Source organism: Lathamus discolor, chromosome 3 (assembly GCF_037157495.1).
Source record: "Lathamus discolor isolate bLatDis1 chromosome 3, bLatDis1.hap1, whole genome shotgun sequence".
NCBI lineage: Eukaryota > Metazoa > Chordata > Aves > Psittaciformes > Psittacidae > Lathamus > Lathamus discolor.
Window position 1 is genome coordinate 66,379,168 of NC_088886.1, and position 17,636 is coordinate 66,396,803.

A 17,636-nucleotide genomic window follows, 5' to 3' on the forward strand; every position below is an offset into this window, starting at 1 on the left:
CATTTCAGAGTTCTCAAAGCTTAAATGTTCTTTCCTTAGGCTGTGTTCCCCTTCCCACATTACAAATCAGTTTGCTAATAGTTGTTTCAGGAGGACTGTCAGTGTCCTTGTGCATGTTTCAAAGTATATTTTGTTCAAATACTGCATGTAAGTCTCCTTATCTATCCCATCAACAAGCCGGCTGGAGTTACATCTCTATTCTCCATTCTTGTTCCCTATACTGTAAGGCAAGTCTTAAAACATGGCGAAGTATTTTCTCTTGCTGTTATGTGCGATGGGGAGGATGTCAAACCCAAGGTAACCTAAGGACCACCAACTATTATCACTGACGGATGGGAAGCTTTATACCTTGCATCATGCTTTGTATGACAGATGAGTCCTAAAATGCTCTGAGCAGAGCTATGAGATATGAACAGACCAATAAAATCTCTGCACTTCATAAGTCCTGCTTAAGTACTCACTGTTTCTGCAGTGTTGCTCAGCTCCTGAGCAACAGTGCTCCAAGAGCATTGCAGTTGCTGTCTTTGATGTTCTGGTACCCTCAAACCGAAAAATGCTTTTCTGAACACCTTTCTGGGCTCAGGGGCTTAAACACTTGGCGTCGTCTGCGTTGGAGGCCTGGATCGGTCATGGTTGGCGTGCACCAGGAGATGGCACCGTTGTACCTCAGAGAAAGAAATTGCCTGCACCGGGGGGATGGGGGGGGAGGGGTGTGTGTGTGTGGGGGGGGGGTGGTTCAGCTGCTTGAGTAGAGCCTTGCCCAGGATTCAAGCGTCAGATGTGTAGTTGCTAGTACCTTGCATGAAACTTAAGTGTAATTGAAGTGTGTTTGCAGTTATACACTGTGATGATATATGAGAGAAGCTGTACGAGTGACTCGGCTGTAGCATCTTTTATTTGGCACTTGGTTTATAGGGATGAAAACAATACGTATAGAAGAAAACAACATGTCATTCAATTGGAAACCTTAATTTTTGGTGCAACAGAGGTAGTCGTACAGGTTCAAGGTACTTTGTGTATCAGTAAGGTTTAGAGAAATGCCTTCTAACTGTAGAGCTAACAGAATGTGCTGTGGGGATGGCCCTGTGGAGCAGTTAATTCTGCTGGTAAGCTCCATGGGGGAGAGGCTCTTCTCTCCTGAAGAACACCCAAGGCTTCATGCGGCTGATGCTTCTCAGAGCAGAAGCTGTGGGAGTCCCCTAGCTCTCCTGTGTAGCTGCTGGAGCCTGTTAGGTTTCCTCCATGATAAGCTTTTCTGAGATAGATGCAATACGTACTCCTGGGAGCCTGTCTTGGAACACATGGATATGCCCTTTCAGTGAAGTTAAATGCCTCTCAAGATACGAACATTTTCTCCTCACATACGGTGCTCAAGCTTTACTACGTATTTAATGAAGTTATGGGTTATGCTTAAGACGCTGTTGTGGGTATATGTTACAATAGGGACGCTATGCACGTGGAGCCTGGAATTTATAGCTCATTCAATAAAGGCTTAGTAGTGTAATCAAAATACAACTGTAATTATTAGATCACTTAGAACAATGCTACTACTAATCCATGATCTAAGCTATAATTAGCACTGGTACAGTTAAAATTGTTACACCATAAGCTTCCTCAGTGATATGTTCATCCTTCCAATGTTCCTCTGAGCACCAAGATCTTCCCTTCCTCTAGAGGAAGGTGGGTTGGATGCCTTGGGGAGGATAAACATGCTTTAGAAGAAAAACCAAAGACTTCATCACCTTTTGTCTGCTGGCTGTTGGCATAAGACTATTCATTAGAGAACACCATGTTCCCAGCTATCACTATTTACTTCTTGCTATGTTTGTTCTTTTCTCTCTCACAAGTACATCCGTTTGTCATGCGACACAGACTCTGAAACACTCTATGATCTCATGACCCAGCACTGGCACCTGAAGACCCCAAACCTTGTCATTTCTGTCACTGGGGGTGCAAAGAACTTTGCCCTCAAGCCCCGGATGCGTAAGATATTCAGCAGGCTGATCTACATCGCCCAGTCCAAAGGTAAAGACCTGCAGGTGTGGCTGTGTGAATGTACTGCTGCATAATACTGTTGGAGAGGCAGTAGCTCAAGGGATCAGCAGGGAAGCAGAGCATTCAGTTTGTTTCTGCTTGGCTTGTGCACTTGGGGCAAATGTGACCTAATGATTTGAAAGTAACAGGGTTGAGAACTAGTCATGAGATGCCCAGATAAATTAAGGTGTGTAGCATATCTTTTGTGTTTAACTGAAGAATAAATGACTCTTCTGAGGTCTTAAGAGGGATATGGGATGTTGTGTTCTAAAGGTACTGCATTAGGGGGGTGGGTGTTCCAGTGCATCCCTCCAGGCTTTTGGACATTTTCCCCAGGGGCCTGGATTTTCACAGGAGGCACGCATTACGGGCTGATGAAGTACATCGGGGAGGTGGTCAGAGACAATACCATCAGTCGGAGCTCAGAGGAGAACGTGGTGGCTATTGGCATAGCAGCCTGGGGCATGATTTCCAACCGGGAAAGTCTGATCCGCAGTGGTGATACTGATGTAAGAACCATGTCTGGGTTGGTGGGAAGGGGGAGGCTTGGCCATTAATTATACAGGTTATGTCCCTGACTGAACACTGCTATCGGCTTAACAGCATCTGTGCTAGGCTGGTGCTGTCAGCCATGAGATGTCTGAGAAGAGTGGTCAGTCAAGCTCTGCTTGTATCTCTGGGAAAGTAGAGCTCAGCAGGATGCTTTCCAGTGCAGTGTTTGTGTAGAAGCGCATCTGTGTGTACTTAAAGAGGCCTACTGTGTCTTCAGCAATTCAACCTGGGCCCAGCTTTTCTTCAGTGTATGTAGCAGTGAGACAAAACAGCAGGTGTTCTTCCTAGAACAGGAGGAAACTAAACAGTTCTCACAGACTCGCAGGTTGTTTTGGGTTGGAAGGGGCCTTAAAGCTCATCCAGTTTCAACCCCTGCCACGGGCAGGGACACCTTCCACTAGAGCAGGGTGCTCCAAGCCCTGTCCAACCTGGTCTTGAACACTAATGAGGAGTGGTTGGTGGCTGGGGTTTCAGCTGTCACCAGCTTGTCCTTGAAGGCTTGTGCATGCTCTGCCCTTGGGTCTGTTAAACACTGTGCTTGTGCTTCCAGGGGTACTACTTGGCGCACTATATAATGGATGATCTCAAGAGAGACCCTCTCTATTGCCTGGATAATAATCACACCCATCTCTTACTGGTTGATAATGGCACCCATGGACACCCAGCGATAGAGGCCAAAGTACGAACTCAGTTAGAGAAGTACATTTCAGAGCGGGTTATCCCAGGTAGGTGTGGATGGGAGGCTGCAGACTTCCTTTTCCTTAGTCCTCGCTTTGGGGCTGATGTACAATAATTTCCTGGGTACAAAAGGGTAGTAGTAGCATTCTTTGGATGCTGAGCTGGAAGGGATGTGGTAACTGCACACCCAGTGCTCTTCAGAAAAATACTCCTCCCTTTACTTTCCTCCCTTGATGCGATAGTAATCCTTCGTGAGATACAGCAAATGGTCTGGTTTAGCAATACAGCCTTCCCTCATCTCCTGCTGTCTGTTGGAAGCTTACCTTGGGGCTGAATTCCATGTAGCTGAAGCACAATTACTTGTTGCAGGAGCTGAAATAAGGCTTCTCTGAAGAAATCCATTTGTGAGGGTGATGGACCCATCTGCGAACTGCTCCTGAATCATTTTAGCCCCTTCTTTGCCAAAATGGGTAAAAAACACCTCAAAACCTTGACAGGAAATTCTGAGTTAAAGAGGTTTTGGGGTTAATTTTTATTGTGTGCCTCAAGTGAAGCATCCTTGCTGTGTCATGATTAAGTACCCAGAATCATGACAAAACTTGGGATGTCTGTTAAACACTAGCTGATAGAGTTATGGGATTCCTCACTTTCCTTTGCAATTGGAAGTGTGGAGTCAGAGGTTCTGGCTTGGGATAAGAACCACAACGTGGTCAAAGCAGTAAGTAACTACAATAAAATCACATTTGGGGGACTCTGCAGCTACTAGAAGTGATAACTGATAGGAGGAAACAATCACCTGTTGGAAGGGTGTCTGAAGGGAGCTGTGCAGAACATCAGGCAAAACTAACTCTTCATTGAAACCAGGAAGAGCTGTTAATGGATTTGGCAAAATCAACAGTAATCCAGTAGCGAAGTGTTTGCAGGAACTGCTTGTAAATCTTTCACTGTACTCAGGAAAAAGGAGGTGTTCAAGCTGCATCAATGGGTTCACTCTTTCCTTTCTTGCTTTTCTCTTGGCGTGTTTCACAGAATCTAATTATGGTGGGAAGATTCCAATCGTGTGTTTTGCCCAAGGTGGAGGAAAAGAGACTTTGAAAGTAAGTTTATTTCTTTTACTTGTTTCCAAGAGTGACAACCGGGACATTGCTTTAGGAGTTAAGAGAGGTTATGCCACAAGCAACTTTATCAAGTAGACAGTCCTGTTATTACTGAAGCTTGCCCAGCACTTGCCATGGGAAGACTTGGATTGAAGCTGAAGAAATTTGTTTCAGTTAAGATTTTCTGTGCAAGAAGTTTTTGCCCCAGGCTGACATGCTGGGAACTGTTGGCTGGGACAGTTCAGTTCTTCCATAGCAAATCCAGCATGGAAATGTTTCTCCTGTGTTAGTTTGAGCAGCAGTCAGAAGTGTCTTTGTCAGCCATGTAGGTATCAAGCTTTTCAGTACCATTTTGCCTGAACTTAGCTTTGGGAAAACTTGGCTTGTTCATGCTCAGTGGAGATGGGTGCTCCCTTGTGATACACAGAGAGGAGCTGTGCTGGAGCTACTCCAGCTTTGAGCTTGCTTGAATGGCCTCATGGTTGCTGCTCCTGAGAACTGTGGTCTGCACCTAGTTTAGATATAGGCAGCTGGGCAAGGTAGGAGGGCTCTGCTGACTTCTGCTGACCCTTCTAAGGCTAGAAAGAGAGGGACCAGGCATCACCTTCAGATAGATGACAGATAGGAAGAGGATGAACCTTGCAAGAGTGAAGGTGAGTGGCCTGCACAGAGAGGGTGTGACTGAGGGAGCAAAGGGACCTGGCAGCAGGGAATTCAAATCAAGGTCATGTGCAGTCAGGCTGTGTGGGAAGAGCATGGTAACTGTTGAGGATGAGATGGCTCTGAGGAACAGCAAGAAGAGGAGCTGATGTAGCCTGGGCTGCAGGCCTTTAAGAACTGGCAAATGGGCTGGAATTGCAAGAGGGTAGGATGCAGTGAAGAGTATGGCAGTGCTTGAGTCAATAAAACTGAAACAGGTGGTATTTATAATCCTTTCTTTTGGGTGATCTTGGTACTACCTGTTGTGCCCAGAGCTATGCTGTTCAGATTGGCTTGTCGGATGATAATGGGAATTCAAAGCACGGTCTTTGTAACTACTTCACTGCTAAGATTAATCAATTAGTCTGAACTAGGCCATTATCCCAGCCTCCCTGTATGCTTCCTGGGTCTTTGGGTTCCATTCACATGATTAATTTCAGCTTTGCCCCCAGGTAGATTGTAAGTGAATACAGATGCAAAGTTCACTGTCTTAATCAGAGGTCCTAAGATGGAATGAAGCATCCATTCAGGTTTTAGAGCAAACATGAAAATGAGATGTTAAATATGCCCTGCTCTGGACCATGGATTCCTGTTTTTCTCACCTAACTCTACAGTCTCTAGTCTTTCTACTGAATAGTAAGCTGCTTACACAGTCATGCTTCAAGTGATCACCTGTTCCTCTCTGGCTCCCTAGTCTATCAATGTGGCCATCAAGAGTAAAATTCCCTGTGTTGTGGTGGAAGGCTCTGGTCGGATTGCTGATGTTATTGCTAGCTTAATGGAGGCAGAAGGCGCTCTTGCTTCTTCATGTGTCAAGGAGAGCTTGCTCAGGTATCTGCCTCGCACCATTTCAAGGCTCTCGGAAGAGGAGACTGAAAGCTGGATCAAATGGGTAAGTGTCTGCTACTGCAGGAAGCTGAAAGTGGGAGGAGGGTAGAGGAAACAGGAGGTCAGGAGCAGCTAGTGACTTCCAAATCAAGGATGTTGCTTTCCGGTAGTATACCTATAGGATGTGTGAGGCTCCTTGCTGTGGTATATCCATAGGGATTTCAAAATTGAAAATCCCAAACTCTTATAACTTACAGGGATTGGAACAAAAAGAGCGGTGACTGCAATCTTTTGGGTGGGCAGCACATGTCCAGGCACAGGAGAGCCAAAACCAGATGTTTTGTAACTGTCTGCTCCCTGGATGCTTGCTGTTGCTCCGGAGCAATGTCTGCTGTAGGTGTCTGTTGGCTGATGTGCTGGTTGGGGTTGCTATTTTGTGTGCTTTGTAAACATGGACAAATGGGCTGTTTGCTGAATCAGGCCTCACGCTGCTAAATCCTGCTCAGAGACAAAGGGTTAGCACTGCTACCCCATGGACTTTGAAACTGGAGTGATTCTATTTTGGCATTCTTTCATTTGTTCCTGAAGTTCCTGTCTTCCTGAATCCCTAAAGATACTGATTTCCCTTCCGGAGTAGGAGTGGGATGTTTAAGACTAGAGGCTTATTTGGTCAGGATTTCATCACAGCAGCATCCCTCTGCTGTCTCCATCAGGATTTTGTTAGCAATGACTTACTACGCTGTGTACGTGGGATGCAGTTGAAGGTACAACACTGCATATACATCAGCAAAATCTTCTTTTACTCTTCCTTACCTCTTTGAGGAGAGGTAGTGCTTTCAGGATGTAGTCCCCATTGTGATCCCATATGGAACTGTTCATTACAAGAGTGTTTTCTGGAAACTGGGAAAACTGGAGAAGTAAGGAGAGCATCTGCTAGCTTGGGTTGCTTGTGCCAGTCCTGTTGTAACTTTCTGGGTACCTGACCTTCAGGATGACCTGGTTTTAGATATGCTTGTGCTCTCTTTAAAACATTTGAGTTCTTGGTGTTGAGGTCTTAGTTCCAATAACTTAGCTCAGTGAACAAGCCATTAACTTGAGCTGATTGACTTTCTCAGTTAACTGCCCAATGCTTTAGCCTGACGTCTGATTTGGTTTTCCTCTCTTGGTTAATTTTCTCCTGCCCATGTTCACAGCAGGGAGTCATTGAGCATTCAAATCTCACTTGGAGCTCATAATGGGGGGATGGAAAAGGGAATATTGCATTTAAGGCCCCTTCTGTATTTTCTGCACCCCAGCCTTTATTTTTTCATGACTGCACCATTGTGACCTGTTTGCAGGCCCCAGAGAGGAATTCAGATACAGAAATATTTGTATTTTCTTTGATATAAACCAAGCAAAGCTGCTGGTATTGAAATCTGAGCAGCTATTGTTTCTGGCAAGGCCCCACTCAAACCTCTTGGTCAGAGCTTGGCAGAGTGAGTCCATGGGACGACCTGAAAGTTCCACTGGGCAACTCCTGCCCCATTTGCCCTTGTTTCAAGCAACAGGCTTGGACTAGATCTCCACAGCTATTGTCCAATCTCAGCAGTTTTCTGCTTCTTTAATGAGAAGCTTACAGGGAAAAGGGTAGGAATGGCCTTTTGCAGAGACAGTCCTGCAGAAACCACGTCTGAACTTGCACTTTGAGTCTGGAGGCTGTGGCATCCAAACCCAAAGATGAAGAACAGCCCCTGAGCAGCCCATGAGCCTCTGGTTTCCAGAAGCAGCTCTGGGTGTGTGGAGCTGCCAAAGGCATTTTTCCCTGTTAGGCCACCTTGCCACACTCCTCACAGCTTCTGCTGAGCTGCCCTGGAGTATACCTCCTCCTGCACTCACAAATGGCTACTCATAGAATCATGGAATCAACCAGGCTGGAAAAGAGCTTTAAACCTGTCCAGTCCAACCGCTCCCCAGCACTGCCAAAGCCACCACTGACCCATGGCACTGAGGCCTCGTCTCCACGGTGTGGGAGCACTTGCAGGGACGGTGACTCCAGCCCTGCCCTGGGCAGCCTGTTCCAATGCCTGAGCACCCTCTGGGGAAGGAATTGCTCCTCAGCTCCATCCAAACCTCCCCTGGTGCAGCTTGAGGCCGTTTCCTCTTGTCCTATCCCTTGTTCCTTGGGAGCAGAGCCCAGCCCCTCCTGGCTCCATCCTCCTGTCAGGCAGTTGTAGGGAGCGATAAGGTCCCCCCTGAGCCTTCTCTTCTCCAGACTGAACCCCCCAGGTCCCTCGTCCGTTCCCCATCACACTTGTGCTCCAGGCCCTGCACCAGCTCCATTGCCCTTCTCTGGCCCTGCTCCAGCACCTCAATGTCTCTTTTGTAGTCTTGTTGAAGATTAACAATCTTGTCTAAGATTAACAAATCTTGTAATAAGGTTGTAATAAGAGAAGTAATCTTGTCCAAGATTAGCAAGTCTTGAAATAATCTTGTCTATGATTGTTTTCTACATGCTCAAATGGAAGGAATATTATAAGGGTTGGTTATGTGAGAAGTGACCTCTGTTTTTCACAAAGCACAAGGAGGTAGAAACTGTTCTCTAACAAAACATTTGTTGAAACTTATGCTGTTACAATCTGGTTTTTCTTGATGAGTAGTTTGTAATTATTGAGATTAGATAATTTTGGTTATGACGTTCTGCAGAGGCAAATCGCAGTTCTTTGCTGTATGTTCAGAGGAGAATTAATCTTGTATTTTGGTGACTTGAAAATAAATCTTATAAGCTACTTCTATCTGCACTTGATTAAATTTTAACTGGACATGGCAATAGGACTGATGGGAAGCAGCTTTGCTGTGATGTGATGGGAAATTTCCTTTAAAGAACAGCCGAGATTGCTTTGAAATGGAACTGTTGCTTTTTGTAGATCAAAGAAGTCCTTGAGAGCCCTCATTTATTGACAGTTATCAAAATAGAAGAAGCTGGAGATGAAATTGTGAGCAATGCCATCTCTTTCGCTCTCTACAAAGGCAAGTGATTGGTTCTCTGCTTTGGTTGTTGGTTGGTTTTTGGGGGGAGTTTCTTCTGTTAAATAAATGAAACAAAGATGGCTACTTGTTTTCTAGAACAGCTTTCCTTAAGCTTCTGACACGGTGTGGAGCTTGTCTTCATCTGGAGTGGCATGGACAGGCTACAGCAGCATTATGAGATGTGTTAGTGCGGGTGAGATAGAGACACAGTCCAGATAATTAGGAAGGCATTTAGCAGAGCTTTTGGAATGCTGGTATGACATCTCTGAGAGCAGCACACAAGTATGCAACACAACAGGGAGTTAGGAAGCCAAGCAAAGGATCTTCTGTAGTTATACTGTTTATCCTGTAAACTGATTACTCGGCATCCTCCAATGTAAAAACAAGTATCTTTTGGTATATATGTTGATCATCCAGTTCCAGCCCCCTGCCATGGGCAGGGATTCCTCACACTAGACCATGTCACTCAAAGCCCTGTCCACCCTGGAGCTTCTCACAATGTTTCTTGCATAGGGCCCGACTGGGAAGAATTCCTGCAGAATTTCTTTTGTGTAGGGGATGCAGGATACTGAGGAGCCTGAAGGATATGTTGTGCTGATTGTGGTTAATAATGTGCTCCTAGCAGCTCATCTGTGGTCTATGTTGGACAATAGATATGCCTCTAAGCCTCCAGCATCTTCTAATACCCAGTTGGGAAGATGGGCATCAATCAGGGGAAAGACACTTGATATGGGTCTTGTCAGGTAGAGTGTGAAAGCAGAGACAAACAAGTACACCAGGAAGCTCCTCTGCCTCTATTTTTTTACCTTGAGGATTGTTTCTTCTCTGCAGCTTTCAGCACCAATGAACATGACAGGGATAACTGGAATGGGCAGCTGAAGCTGCTGCTGGAGTGGAACCAGTTGGACCTGGCCAGTGATGAGATCTTCACCAATGACCGAAACTGGGAGGTACAGACCACTTCTGTCTGACTATGTCATGTCAGAGACATGGGACAGGGGAGCAGGGGGAAGAGGAACATCGTAACAGCAGCCACTATCTCATCACCCTCTGAGGTTGATAAATACAAGCGTCCATTCCTCCTTGCACTGACATCACTGACTGCAAAGGTTATCTGCCCATGCCAGAAGTGCTTTAGGCCACCCAACAAAGGCAGTTTCATACAGAACAAACTGATTAAAGTGTGGCAGCATGAAGTAGCCACATGTGTCAGGCCCTTAGCAAGCTTTACATGTCTCTCATGCTCCCTAATAGTTGCTTTTCCGTTTCTTCCTAGTCTGCTGACCTACAGGATGTCATGTTCACAGCCCTAGTGAAAGACAGGCCCAAATTTGTCCGACTCTTCCTGGAAAATGGCTTGAATCTGAGGAAGTTCCTAACCACAGAGGTCCTTCGAGAGCTGTACACCAACAACTTCAGCAGCCTGGTGTTCAAGAACCTGCAGATCGCAAAGAACTCCTATAACGATGCACTCCTCACATTCGTGTGGAAGATGGTTGAAGACTTCCGAAGGGGTCTCAAAAGAGATGACAAAAATAGCAAGGATGAGATGGAGATACAGCTTTCAGTAAGTGGTGAACAGGGATTAAAATTATCATAGAATCCCAAACTGATTTGGGTTGGAAGGGACCTTTTAAAGCTCATCCAGTTCCAACCCCCTGTCACAGGCAGGGACACCTTCCACTAGAGCAGGTTGCTCCAAGCCCTGTCCAGCCTGGCCTTGTCTCAGCCTTGTTTTACATTTAATATATTGCCTCATTTTACAAGTGCATGTAAGGGCCATTTAACCACAATAAAAATGGATGAGTTTGTGTACTGAGTTAAAGTATTTCCTATTGGAACCACCAATGCTCAATTTATGCTTATAATTTATACCAGTGTCAATCCAGAGGCTGGTACAGAGGTGCCAGGTGAGCATGAGGAATTTGTTCTCATAGTTTAGTATAGACTCTAGCACCTTAAACCTTGCTTGTTGCAGGAGTGTTAAGTACCTTTTGCACTTCATATAATATAACCTAAGTGTGTGATAGCTGCCAGATAGCCAAGAGAGAGGATCAATGGGATCTGGCTGTAAAAACGAGAAAGTATGAAAGCAGGAGAGTGGCAGCCTAGGATTTGTTCCTGTTAAGAACAGTTTGGTGAGCCTGGGTCTGAGGAGTTGTTGCTCTTTCTTTCAGGATGAGTGTCCTATCACAAGGCACCCATTGCAAGCTCTGTTTATTTGGTCAGTTCTTCAGAACAAGAAAGAGTTGTCTAAAGTCATTTGGGAGCAAGTAAGTTGAGTTCTCCTCTATCCCTCTTTGCAAACAGCACAGTGGTGTTCCTTGTCCTTGGTTTGTAGGCCTTTGAAGGCTCTGGGTCCATCTTCAAACACAAAACTACAGGAGATAATTTCTAGCTGACTCTGTAAGTAGGTTTAATATTATCAATTTTGTGCTTGAATGTGGATTTCCTTTGGATGACATTTTCCTAATGTCATGTTTGAATCAGCAGTCCAAGCTAGTATTTACCTATAGCTCTGTGTTCTTATCTGTGCTCAAACTTGGATGCAGAGCTCCCACCTATTCCACACTATGGATGTGTTCTGATTCCATGTATTTGATTGAAATCCATTTCTAATCTTGATTAGACACTACATTTAGTATATTAAATACATATTTCCAGGCTGAAAATTCAAGGCTAATGGAAGGCTAATGCAAGCAAAGCTAATGGATGCTCCTGCTCACATTGGTCTTTATGTCTGAAACTGTTTCCTCCCTGTACAAGTGACTGCATGTGTCCAAAACAAAGTGCTTCTTCCCTGCTTGTGTAGATGGAATTGAATGAATGAGTGTAGTCCATTAGGGCAGTTCTGGGTACACCCAACTAGTTCAGCCTGGTGGACAGTGGAATTGGTAGTGTAGCTCATGACAGAGCAGACCCAATTTTGTGACTCTTCAGTCAGAGATACTGATGTCAGCAAAGATTATGCTTAACTGTTGAACACAAGACCTTTTCCACTTGCTCACAGTGCTGTTATCCCAGTAGCTGTCCCAAAAGTTTTGTGGGACATGATCTTCTTTTGCCAGTCTTGACTGGGAACTGAGCAGCTGCAAAGAAAGGAGGATGGCTTTAAAGACTCTGTCACATTCCCTTTGCAGAGGGCTTTGCATGACTGAACTCTCTCTCCATAGACCAGAGGCTGCACTTTGGCAGCCCTTGGGGCCAGTAAGCTCCTCAAAAGCATGGCAAAGGTGAAGAATGATATAAATGCTGCTGGGGAGTCTGAGGAACTTGCTAATGAGTATGAGACAAGAGCAGTAGGTAAGTACCTTCCTTAAGTCCTTTATAAATCTAATAGGAGGGGGCAGAGATCAGGAAAACTACTTGTTTTAGTGCTCTCCAGGTCTGGTGCTTTATCAGTGGTTGCATAGTGCTGGTTTGATTTTGTGCAGAGCAAAATTGATAACCCTGCTAGTTTTGTTCAGAAAAAATGCTGAACTTCGCCTGAAATGCTGCCCAGAAATCCAGCCTGGATGTTAAAGAAGAGAAATGGCATCTCCAAAGGAAGTAGAAAGAAAGTTTTATTTAGAAAACTAGATATCCAACATTAAATGCTTCCTTTTAATGTGTTTTTACTGCTTGGAAATCTCTTCCACACCATCTGTTCCCAGCAGAAACTGTGTGTCCTGTCTGAACAGCTTGTCTCTAAAAGTGGGTGTTGTGGGGGAAGGTTTGGGTAGAGAATTTCTTTCCTTGGGAAGAAAAGCTACCTACTTTTAATGGCAGGGTTGCCAGAAATAGGAGAATATAGAGTAAGAGAAGCTTTCTGTGTGAGTGCCGGTAATTTCAGGTTGAGAAAAGCCACCTTTCAGGTATTCTCTGGGGGAGAGAGAAGAAATAACAGTAAAAAAGTGTATTGAATTCTTCAATTCTGAGCTGCAAAATCATCATATATCTTCCTTATTCTGGGAAGCAATATTGTTGGTCATCAATAATGCAGAGCTATCTGAGGTTTTGGTTTCTTTTTAATTCTGTGTGACCTTCAGTTTCCCCATTTGCAAGTGATTCAGAATGGAGCTCTGCATAATAGCATTCAAAGAACCATTCCAACGAAAACCAGATACCATAGCAGGGATTCATTTGTAGCACCCACAGCTTACAAAGCCAAGCTTATCTGTGGTGAACCCTGTGGTGCAGGATCTGGGTTCCTAAACTCGTAGGGAGATACAACAGGGTGTTTCTTCTGGGGCTGTATTGCAGGTTATGGCCTTGTTCTCTTGCATGGTGCAGAAAACAGTGGATCTCTGTAACTGCGTTGCTGCCCAGCAATTTGCTGTCACCACCATGCATCAGATTAGGTGACAGGTAAACTGCAGTCGTCCTGCAGGTTCAATAGGAAGCCATAGAAATGGTGCTGGAAATGGCTTCTGGAAGTCTGAAGTGCAATTTTGTTGTTGAGGTGGTGTTACCCCCAGGAATAGATCAGTTTAGTCATGGCTTCATTTAGCCAAATCTTGGAAATCATAGAATCACAGAATGGTTTGGGTTTGGAGAGACATTCAAAGCTCATCCAGTTCCAACCCCCTTGCAGTGAGCAGGAGCACCTTCCACTAGATCAGGTTGCCCAGAATCACATGCAGCCTGGCCTTGAATGTCTCCAGGGATGGAGCATCCACCTGTAAAACCTGTGCCAGGTTTTACCACCCTCATTGTACAAAACTCCTTCCTTACATCAGCCTGAATCCCCCCTCTTTTAGTTCGAAACCATCACTCCTTATCCTATCATAACAGGCCGTGTTAAAAAGGCTCTTCCCATCTTTCTTATAGGCTCTTTTTCCAAACTGAAAGGTCACAATAGTCTCCACAGATGGATATTGGTTTATTGCTCCTAAGAGCAGGCCATGTTTGTTCCTTTTCTGGGCTAGTGGGGACTAGATTGGCCTGTTGAACTTGAGCCTGATACGAGTGTACATGTCAGCAAAGCTATTTCACCATTCACTGAGGGGTGGCTGGAGGCCACACTGAAAATATCTTGCTTGTTACCAGAAAGTATCTCCTCTTTCACAAGGCAAAAACTGCTTCAGTAGATTTTCCTAAAGCTATATACATCCCTCAGGCCTTGATTATTTATCAAGACACTGCGAATTAACACATCCCATTGAAGTCTGTCTGTCAAGATCTGTCTGCATATTGCAGGGTATGTGGTAACACCAGCCAAAAGCATTGCTGTGTGTGTACATCCTTGCTGTTATGGTGACACAGCTGTTTGAAATCCCTGGGGAAATGTGCCATTGGAGAGAAGGGCTTCTAGTGGAGGTTGCTGTGTTTTAGGAGAGGCTGGATCGCTCTTGAGGGCAGTTGTGCTCTGTCACAGATACACCAACACAGACTGGTGCCTTTGGGTGGGAAACATCCAGAGCTGGAAAGAGAAATATTTTTACTCTAAATGCATGTTAGTGGCAACAAAAATCTATGTGCAGAATAAGATGACTGGGGCTGTTCTAAACCCAGCTATATTTGTAGTACATTTCCCAGTGAAAAAGATTAAGGTTCTGACCTTGTTCAACCTTACTATTAATATGGGACTACTGAGACTGACTACGTCATTAAAATTATAGAATGGTTTGGGCTGGAAGGGACCTTCAAAGGTCATCTAGTCCAGCCCCCCTGCAATGAGCAGGGACATCTTCAACTAGATCAGGTTACTTACAGCCACATCCAGCTTGGACTTAGATCAATGCTAAATGAATGAGAAAATGAAACAAGCAGATATACTGAGTCATTTGAGTAGAAGTTCCTATTTCTCACTCAATTTTTAGCAGCTCAATTTGGGCTGGTTTAGTATTACAGTTTTCCATCCAGCTGTGAATTCTTAATACATGGAAGTGGGGTTGTAAAGCAACACACAAGTTGTTTTACCAAGTGTGGCAAGAGTTCTTGTGTCTGCATGCTTCAGTATTACAAATATTGCACTTTGGAAATCACTGAAGACAATTGCACCCAAATTGGTGGGAAATTGAAATCCGAGCATGGAGCTCAGTGTGGGGCTGCCTCTTCCCTCTAGAGTTGTTCACTGAGTGCTACAGCAATGATGAAGATCTGGCTGAGCAGCTGATGACTTACTCCTGTGAAGCCTGGGGAGGGAGCAATTGTCTGAAACTAGCTGTGGAAGCTAGAGACCAGCAGTTCATCGCACAGCCAGGAGTGCAGGTAATGGCACTGACAGGAAGGTGCATGGATTACTGTAACTCTGGATAGCTTAAAAATCCCATCCTTTGGAAGTAGGAGGTGGCTGATTTGTCCATAAATGCTAAGTCAGGAGAGGAAGAGCTGATGAAGAGCTGTAAATCACAATGAGGTGGATGATAAAGACCACCTAAAGTGACTTCACCCTTGCACAGCTTTGTGTCTGCCTAGTGTGGATGTACTACCCACTGTGAAGTACCTTATACATCAGGTTAAGCCTCATTTTTAACTCCTGATTGTGTAGGCTGTAGGATGGCTGGACTGAGGAACCAGCACACTGTTACTAACACCAAGCTTGCTGTATTTTAGAAACAGGAATCCCAGGTATTTTGATTGAAATCTCAATGATTTGGGATTTTTTTTCCTAAATCTAATAGTATTCCCAGGTTATTTTGTTGCTGTTAGAACAAACAAGGATATTTTCTTCTTCCCTGCAGAATTTCCTTTCCAAGCAGTGGTATGGAGAGATTTCAAGAGATACTAATAACTGGAAGATTATACTGTGTCTGTTCTTTTTCCCTTTAATAGGCTGTGGCTTCATCTCATTCAGGTAATCAACTGGCTTCTTGTTACGAAAAGCAATACAAGTCAATTGTAGAAACGTGGGGCAGTTCAGGTCAGAAGGGACCTCTGGAGAAGATCCAGTCCAACCCCTTGCTCAAAGCAGGGTCAGCTGGAGCAGGTTGCCCAGGATTGTGTCCAGTTGGGGTCTGAGTATCTCCAAGGGTGGATGCTCCAAATCCACTCTGGAGAACCTGCTTCTGTGTTCAATCACTCTCAAACAAAGATATTTAATGGCTGAATGAGCTTCTGGCAGATCATGTCCTCACTCTGCTTTGGAGTTTCATTGCATGCCTGAAGTCAGAGCATGCATTACCTTGAAAGTAATGCTCTGTTCTAGACATTGAGCCTCTCATTTTCACTTTGATGAAGAACACAAATGTTTCCAGGCGTAAAAGGTCTGCTTTGACACCTTTTCCCTCTTTCAATTCCTCAGGAAAAAGCCTGTGGAGAAGAGTAAGAAACTCTTTCTGTATTATGTGTCTTTCTTCACCTCCCCCTTTGTGGTCTTCTCCTGGAATGTCATCTTCTACATCGCTTTCCTGTTACTCTTCGCCTACGTGTTGCTTATGGATTTCCAGAAAGAACCTACCACCCTGGAGATCATCCTCTATGTCCTGGTCTTCATTCTGCTTTGTGATGAAGTGAGACAAGTAGGCAGTGCTTGCAACCCAAAACTGTTTAGTGCTAGATTAAAAAGTTAAATTAAACCCCAAAATGCTTAGTGCCTTGTGGTTTTCCCCCTCCTAGTAGCTTGAGGAAGTGCAGGCTGCTTCTGAGTTAAAGGGAAACCACTTCTTGGGAGATATGTTCAGGCAACTCAAGGCACAGTTAACTTCTTTTTTAACCCTCCTATTTGTGTCCCAATAGCTGCAGAGTCCATGCACCAAGAGGAATTTGTATTGACTTTGAAGCTGTGTGGACTAAACTGATGCCAGTGGAGATATTTCTCAGGAATGCCTGGCTTGGATTTCCAAAGCAGTTGAGATCAGGAAGTGAAATTTAACACATTTATCTTGGTGCATACCTCTAGATCAAATGATTTCTGCCTCTTCAGAAGAGAAAGGGATGTGTGGTTTCAGTGCAGAGCTGCTTTCCCATTGTCCTGTAAGGCATTAGTCTCCATATGAGTGTTTTTGGATCAGACCACCCTGCAATAACATTTCTTACATTGAGATCAAATGACATTGCTGAGTGTTGATGTTATTGTGCTTAACTTGCTGTGTGGTCTTTTTTCTTTCCAGTAGTCAAGGTGGTAGGTACCCTGGTTAAGGCAGCTTTCTTTGCTAAGGAAAATGGGGGAAAAAGTCAAACACTGTTGCAATGAGAACAGTAATGGAGTGTTGTTTCTGCTGATTTAGGCTCTGTCTCTGGATCTGTCACGGCACTTCCTATGTGCACCCAGCAAAAGTCCTGGGGAAAGCCTTAGGGATAGAACCCTTTCTTTCCTCCCAGTGTCACTATTTGTCAGTACCCTGAGCAGAAAGAACAGCTTCAGATCCCAGGAATCCCATTAATTGGTGGCCAGACTGTACCAGTTTGATTGTGGGAGTGGAAGCAGAGATTTTTATTGAGGGTTTAAAGTTATCTTAAGCCTATTTTGGTTTCAAACCTATCTTGCTAAGGGGCAGGATGCAGGGCAATGTCCCAGTAAGAGTGATGTTGCCTGGAGTCGTGCTGTAGCTGCTGCATTCAGGTAACTGGGGAAGAATCAGCCCTCTGATTAGAGTGGTGTCTGTGGGAGTGACAGCTAGACATGGTTCCAAATATAAAGCAGGTTGTGTCACTGTTCAGGGGGACTGAGCTGTATCTGAATCATAAGGCACTGACTGGCTCAGCCCTGTTTTCACTTCTGATTGAAGTCCTAAGGGAATTTTAACCTAGCTGGAGCTACTTTCTTATGTCCTGTTTAGAGCTGTCATGGCAATAATGAAATGGGAGATGCCTTTTTTC

General features: G+C 44.7%; 1 protein-coding gene across 14 annotated transcripts in view; it reads left to right on the forward strand.

Annotated features, from left to right (window-relative positions):
• Nucleotides 1-17,636, forward strand: part of TRPM8 (transient receptor potential cation channel subfamily M member 8) — an 81,463-nt gene that overhangs the window by 47,391 nt on the left and 16,436 nt on the right. For 9 of the 14 annotated variants that reach the window (XM_065669653.1, XM_065669652.1, XM_065669650.1 and 6 more), the window contains 13 exons: nucleotides 1,848-2,025; nucleotides 2,371-2,543; nucleotides 3,137-3,311; nucleotides 4,294-4,361; nucleotides 5,755-5,952; nucleotides 8,792-8,894; nucleotides 9,726-9,844; nucleotides 10,171-10,461; nucleotides 11,072-11,167; nucleotides 12,068-12,197; nucleotides 14,941-15,086; nucleotides 15,560-15,672; nucleotides 16,120-16,336. In XM_065669653.1, the coding sequence (XP_065525725.1) occupies nucleotides 1,848-2,025; nucleotides 2,371-2,543; nucleotides 3,137-3,311; nucleotides 4,294-4,361; nucleotides 5,755-5,952; nucleotides 8,792-8,894; nucleotides 9,726-9,844; nucleotides 10,171-10,461; nucleotides 11,072-11,167; nucleotides 12,068-12,197; nucleotides 14,941-15,086; nucleotides 15,560-15,672; nucleotides 16,120-16,336 (2,007 nt within the window). Of the gene's footprint in view, nucleotides 1-1,847; nucleotides 2,026-2,370; nucleotides 2,544-3,136; nucleotides 3,312-4,293; nucleotides 4,362-5,754; nucleotides 5,953-8,791; nucleotides 8,895-9,725; nucleotides 9,845-10,170; nucleotides 10,462-11,071; nucleotides 11,168-12,034; nucleotides 12,198-14,940; nucleotides 15,087-15,559; nucleotides 15,673-16,119; nucleotides 16,337-17,636 lie in introns of those variants that run through there. The other 5 variants (XM_065669651.1, XM_065669661.1, XM_065669659.1 and 2 more) reach the window with 5 other exon arrangements.